A 6,926-nucleotide genomic window follows, 5' to 3' on the forward strand; every position below is an offset into this window, starting at 1 on the left:
GCATTGGCAGCACCTTTATGAGAAGGGCTCTTTTGCTGGGCCAACAATGAGGCCGTGAATACACATTTTTACTGTTCTACCAGGGGGATCTCATTGGAGAAGGATAGAGCACTGAGTAGAGTTTGAGACAGACTTTATTATCCTGGTTTGAAGTGCTGGGTGGGTGGGTGTACAGACGGACGGATGGGTGGATGGATAGACAGATGGATGGATGGATGGATGGATAGATGCTGAGGTGGTGGTCAGAGGAGAGAGTGCTTCAGTTACTTCCACATGTTATTGTTGGTGACCCGTTCCTCCACTCCACCTCCACAAAACCGATCTGGAGTAGACTCTTCAGAGTGGAGAGAGTTCCCTCAGCAGCTCAATATAGACAATACTGACCCAATTTAGATTAATCTCCCAACATATTAACACAGCACAACTTTAAGACTCCTGCCTGTTTGCTTCATTCATCAATAACATAATTATAGTATTATAGTATTCATTTTAATACATTGATTTATTGTGTTATGTTAAAAAATAAAGCTTATATTTCGACAGATGATTTTTTAACGTTTATAATTATTTTAACTGTAGTTTGGTATTCGTAACACTCTTGTATTTTTATATTGTTTTTATGTGTGCGGAATGGATTTTTGTGTTTGCCTCAAATTACCACTTTAATTAAACGCTATAATAATTGTATTGTAAGCTGTTTTTTGTATTTAAATTGTCATCTACTATAGTCTACATTTTTAGATTTACCAGAGTATTATTAAGCAAAATACTTTGTTCCTATTTTATTACATATGGATTAAAAAAAGTTATAAGAATAAGAATAAAAAAGATCCCCTCAGTAACACATGCAAACGATGAGTGAGAAGTTTTATGAGGGTCCAGACATGAGGTATCTGGATAAACCCTGACGCCCACATGCTGCCATATGGCCAGCAGAGTGCCGAGTGTCGGAGCGGGCATGTTACCTCTGTCCCAGCGGAGGCCCTGCACCACCCGCTGCAGCAGGAGCCGCTGAATGGGGAAAAGCAATTTCCCTTCTCATTCCTCCTCATTCCCTCAGGCAACCACCACCGAGTTTGGTTTCAATTTTGACCGTCCGATAAACACCACTCCTCAGGGTGGACACTGCGTTCGAGAGTGTGTGTGTGTGTGTGTGTGTGTGTGTGAGAGAGAGAGAGAGAGAGAGAGAGAAGAGAGAGGGAGACTGCTGAAGTTACACAGCATGGTCTCCAATTCCTATACATATATACACATATACATACATATATATATATATATATATATATATATATATATATATATATATATATATATATATTCGCGCAATGTTACTGTTACTGTAGTTTCTGCGTAAAAAATTAGGCAACGCATGAAAATCCTCAGCAGCCACAGCAGGCCACGACGGACTGAGTTTTTCTGCAGCTTCTGAAAAATAAAGACCCTTCAAAATAAATTCTAAGACGTGCAACTGTTACACACACACACACAAAAAAATCTCATTAAAGAAGCAATTTTTAAAACTGACCAGCTTGTCCCAAGGAAAAGGCAACTTTCTGGTCCACGAGAAGAGAAGACAGGATAAGAAAAGAGGAGATAAGAAGAGAAGAGAAGAGAAGAGAAGAGAAGAGAAGAAGACGAAGCTGTGCCCCCCGACAGTGTCCTGACAATGGCAGTGAATGGCTGCGCACCGCGGTCACTGGGACAGTCAAAGCACACCGCCCCCTTTCTAACGGGCACGTCATCCTCCTAACTAGGCGTTATGAATAGGAAAGCCGCTTTTGTCCGCCCGCATGTATAAATACCCACTATCAGTGTCCTCCTCACCGCAGACATACGGAGACACGCGGAGAGAGAAAGTCAGCAGCCACAGAGGCAGCAGAAGTGGTCACCGATGTGATAAGAGGGACAGAAGCGTGGGGACAGACGGGATACAGACAACATCAGCTGACCAAAGGCTCCAGGAGCACACAGAGAGAGACAGACAGAGAGGGAGTAAGAAAGAGAGAGGGGAGAGAGTGAAAGTGAGGGAGAGAGAGAGAGAGAGAGAGAGAGAGGGAGGAAGCCAGCAGCGACCTCCTACCCAACAACCTCGGAAGCGAACCCATAAAATGAATTCAGACTCCAGCCCGAGCAGCAGAGCCTCCTCCCCGGACATGGACGGCATGTTTCTCCGAGACCACCTCCCGCACCACCACCATCACCACCACCACCACCACGTCGGCTCCTCCGTGTCCTCCTCCACGCAGAGCGGCGAGCAGCAGCGCCAGAAGATGACCGGCGTCGAGCACCTGCGGTCCGGAGACGCCAAGTCTGTGTCCGTGGGAAGCAGCAGCAGCAGCAGCAGCAGCAGCAACAGCAACAAGTACAAACTGAAGAAGCAAGTCACCGAGGAGGAAATGTACCAGCTCCGTCTCAAGATTAACGGCCGGGAGCGGAAGCGCATGCACGACCTCAACCTGGCCATGGACGGCCTGCGCGAGGTGATGCCCTACGCGCACGGGCCCTCGGTGCGGAAGTTGTCCAAGATCGCCACGCTGCTTCTCGCCAGGAACTACATCCTGATGCTCACGAGCTCCTTGGACGAGATGAAGCGGCTGGTGGGGGAGATTTACGGTGGGCAGCACTCGGCCTTCCACTGCGGCACCGTGACGCACGCCGGCGGCACCGGTGGACACTCCGGAGGCCAGGCCGCCGCGGCCGCCGCCGCCGCCGCCGCCGCGGCCGCCGCTCACCAGGTGCACCCTCTCCTCGGGAGCGCGCTGTCCTCCTCCACGTCCTCCACCCTGTCCAGCGCGCTGCCGGGGCTCACGTCCATCCGAGCGCCCCACTCCCTGATGAAGGGCTCCCCGGCTGCGCCACCGGCCCTGCAGCTGGGCTCCGGCTTCCAGCACTGGGCCGGGCTGCCGTGTCCCTGCACCATCTGCCAGGTGCCTCCTCCTCCTCACATCCCCATCACCTCCACCGGCCTCACGAGACTCACGGGGGAGGGCAAGGACGGGATGAAATGATGTCTGACAGACACGCAGAGACTGAGAGACATGTAATGATGTTTGTAAATAAAGAATTCAGGGCATGAGGGTGGATTTGACCTCACTGATGCATGCTGTTGTTTAGTCTGTTTTCTTGTTTGGCGTATGAGAAAAAAAGTATTATTTTCCTCCTTGTAACAAGGACTTATAAAGACTGATGATTTTGCCAGTTGAAGGGTAAAAAAAAAAAGTTCTGTGTCATGCAACAAGACGCCATGAGCCTCTTATGTTTGACTGAGTTTTTGTCTCACACCACAATGTGAAAGGTGACGGAGGCTGCATGAACATTTTGATTTAATTTCACCTTATTTTTTTGTATCAGGCGTCATTTTGTGAAAACGAAGAATGCTCTCTGTGCCTTGTACCAAGGAATTTTAAAACTTGAGTTCTATATGAAAAATAATGTCATTTATGTGTTTGGTTGAATGATTCTGCCACTGCGGAAATTTGTTTGAAAATCTAAGTTTTAGATTGATTTTTATGTTGTGGGTCATTGGTTGTCCATTTGTGCTCTAATTTCCAGTTTTTATTTTTATCTTTTTTTTGTTTTTGTTTTTGTTTTTTTCCTTTTGCATGATGGTATAACTGTCACAGCATGGTTGTTTTTGCTGAACTGAATTTGTTATGCCCAGAGACCCCGTGTCTTTATTTTTGTACGTTGTTGATGACTGATGAAATATTTATTATCACCCAGCGTCCCTGGATGAAATTTCAATAAAACTGAAATTATGGATCATATCCACTGTCTTACCTTCTTCTTCTTCTTCTTCTTCTTTTTTTTTTTTTAATTGCCACTTGGAACATAAAAACAATACCTTTCTCGACAACTCTGTCACACTTAAGTCTAGTTTCTGTAAATGTAACTTTTAATTATTAGACTCCTCCTTATCCAAGATCAATAAAAGTTGGTCCTAAATCTCTTCCTTTATTTTACCTAAAACATCTTCTATTCAATCTTATTTTTAACATATAATTTTACATCATTGCAAACTCAAACAAGGCCTCAACTTAAAAAGTGCTTGTTTTTAACAGACTCTGTATTTCCTCTGGTTACATATTTCCTTTTTTCACTTGTTTGAAATAAACGAAGATAATAACATTTAATAGAACAGAGTGGATTTTAATTGGAAATTAGTCAAATATGTTGATTACAGAGAAAATATATATTTAAAAGTGAGTGGGCGGAAATTACTCTCGGGTCATTGGATTTGTTTATTTCCTTTAAATTATTATTAGATTTCCTGGGTGTATATGAGCAGCACATTAATGATTTTCTTCGTCTGTCTGTTAAAATTAATATTTACAATACAGGTCTAAAATTAAGTGAGAGATGGCCGAAAGCTATATAGGTCGATTTTCTCTAACTGCAAAACACTTTGCCAAATTTAAACTGACATTCAAACCCACTGTATCAGCTGCTGATTTTATTTTTCTCCTGTCTCATCTTTGCGCCCACAGTAACATCACCTCACGATGAGCTCCGCAGACGTGGTCAGACAGCGTTTATTTAACATTTCCGAGCAGCGAGCAGAAACGTTAAGAAAAAAGTGTGTGTGGGTGGGGGGGGGGTACTCCCGGCTGCAGCCTTAATGGAGCCTCAGTTGAATTGTTCCCCGTAGCAGCTAGAAAGTGATCCCCGCCTTGGGGAGCGCAGAGCAGTTTGTCCGGCCCCGGGTCCCTTGGGTGTTTCTCCGTCTCATCTCTGCGAGCGACAGAATGTATGTTTGTGGAGATTACAAGTTAATTGTTCATGGGGGACCAAGAGGAGAAAATCACATCACAGAAAGACGTCGGGATTACAGGCTACTAAATGCGGAAGATTATACATTCAGCCCCCTCCTCGGCCTCGCCGCATGCAAATGAGTGTGTGGATTAAACAAAAATAAAGAAAGACAGAAAAAGAAAAGGAGAAGAAGCCCTTTTGTAACTTATTTGGTGGGAAGAAAACACAAGTTCTGTGGCTAAGTTGAGAAAGAGTGAAAGAGTTCGTTTTACATTTCTTCTCCTTTTTTGTCTTTAGGAATGAGTATAGCTTGTCTGTCCCTCGCAGGCTGCCAGATGGGATGTAAATAGCTGGGTAGCTGCAATGGCCTTTTAACCACACAACACTGAGGAGGATGTTGTCAAGGGAAGCTGGCGGTTTGCGAGTTAATAGTCATGAGTTGGGGTAATTACTTAAGGTTTATTATGCTCTGGTTTCAAAGGAAATGGACTCTTCAGTGGGCCGAGAAATACTTCTTAATTCTGGCTAATTAGGAGCTGAGTAAAGCAGAGACAACTGCTGCTGCTGCTGCTGCCATCAAGCACTGTTAGATTCATTGGGGGGGGGGGGGGTTGCAAGTAAGCCACACCATAATGCACAGAACAATCACACACATGCAAATAGAATGCACAAGGCTAATACAAATCATAGCAGTTGCATGCTGAAGAGATTTTTCAGTTTTAATGTTAGAGGTGTAAATCATGCATTTCTCTCTCAGACTCTACAATGATCATATGGTGACAGGGCTGCACCACGGCCACTGGTCTGCACTGTGAAATATATGTGATGACATTTAATTAATTCATACAATCCAGCCAAAAACATACAGTAAATGTAAACATGAAAAAAAAAGTTATCATACACTTGGTTGAACGTGTTCTCTGTCACTGTGTTTTTCATAATGGCAGGGCTTATCTTCTTAGCATGGGTTCACAAAAATGATAATCGTTTATACTTTTTACATAATCGTGAAAATCCCACTGAGATCCAAATTCCTCTTTTTCATTAAAGGAGGCAAAGACAGAAAGTTGGAAATGACATGATAATGATGCAGAATATATTAAAGATTCACATATTGAAAGAGAAAACAAAAAATGCGTCAGAGAGCTGCCAAAAAAAAAAGTTATAAAATGCAGAAATATTGTTTGTTTCACAGGTATTTAAGCAACTTTTTAGCACTTACTCTGCTTTGTAAAAGTCTGCAGCAAGCATCAAAACCTCACAGCATAAATGAGAGACAGGTCATTTGTGAACTGATGAATAAAAGAGTAACACCATTATAATAAAATAAGCTAAAACTGTGGAAAGTTTGCAACCAAGAGGTCAAATATGCAAAATACCAAAACAAAATAAAGTGTCAGAGCTCTACTATTCAAGAGCTGAATTTCTTCTTTTTAAATTGTTCCGATTTAAAACACAACATACATCAATATTACTAACAGGCAGATAAAAGATATAATTTCTCCATAAATCCTGTGTATTTTTAGTTCAGCCATGACTGAATAGACTTGTGGCCATCAGCTCCCCTTTTCATGAAGCTTGACAAATGACTGGTCCTTTACAGAACACACACCTGTTACTGGGAGCCACTCAAGGTTTATCACTTGTAGCAACACTGCTTTGTTCACCCTCTCTCCACACACACACACACACACACACATACACACACTAACAGGCCTTTTTTCACTCTTGGACACTGATGCTAACAAGGCAACAAATGCCGTCAGCCTCGGTCTGTGGCCCTGCGAACTGAGCTGCCTTTTCCAAAAGCGTAACCTCCAAATCTGAAAATGTGTAAAGTTGTTTTAATTAAAAAATACACTGACAGATGCTTGCCAGATCCATCATAGATATGAGCTTTACAAAGCTGTGAATGTAAGGCTTTTTAGTCAGATATGTACAAACAGTCGGGGCATTTAAGGCTTTTATAACTCCAGAGTTGGTGTAAACATCTCATTTGGCAATCGCAGACTGTTGTTGCATTGAGTCTGAAGAGTCCTGCCTGTGTGTGAAGTGCTCTGCTGGTTTGTTTACTTGCTCGGTCAGTGAGCTGCTGCGGGGCCGGTGCCTGAGGGCAGCAATTGAAAATAAATTTCAGTTGAATAAGGGGCAGCAGCCGCATCAGCCGAGCTGCT

At 43.5% G+C, this 6,926-nt stretch overlaps 1 protein-coding gene across 1 annotated transcript; it reads left to right on the forward strand.

The window, feature by feature from the left end:
* Window positions 1-1,813: 1,813 nt before the first annotated feature.
* Window positions 1,814-3,754, forward strand: olig3 (oligodendrocyte transcription factor 3). The gene has a single exon (XM_018696938.2). It carries the CDS (start codon window positions 2,109-2,111, stop codon window positions 3,006-3,008), a length of 900 nt encoding a protein of 299 aa, XP_018552454.1. The 5' UTR covers window positions 1,814-2,108; the 3' UTR covers window positions 3,009-3,754.
* Window positions 3,755-6,926: the final 3,172 nt, after the last annotated feature.

Source organism: Lates calcarifer, linkage group LG16_LG22 (genome assembly GCF_001640805.2).
Source record: "Lates calcarifer isolate ASB-BC8 linkage group LG16_LG22, TLL_Latcal_v3, whole genome shotgun sequence".
NCBI lineage: Eukaryota > Metazoa > Chordata > Actinopteri > Centropomidae > Lates > Lates calcarifer.

Excerpts from the sequence above, each read along its gene's own strand:
- olig3 (XM_018696938.2), top strand. The coding sequence starts at position 2,109 with ATGAATTCAGACTCCAGCCCGAGCAGCAGAGCCTCCTCCCCGGACATG.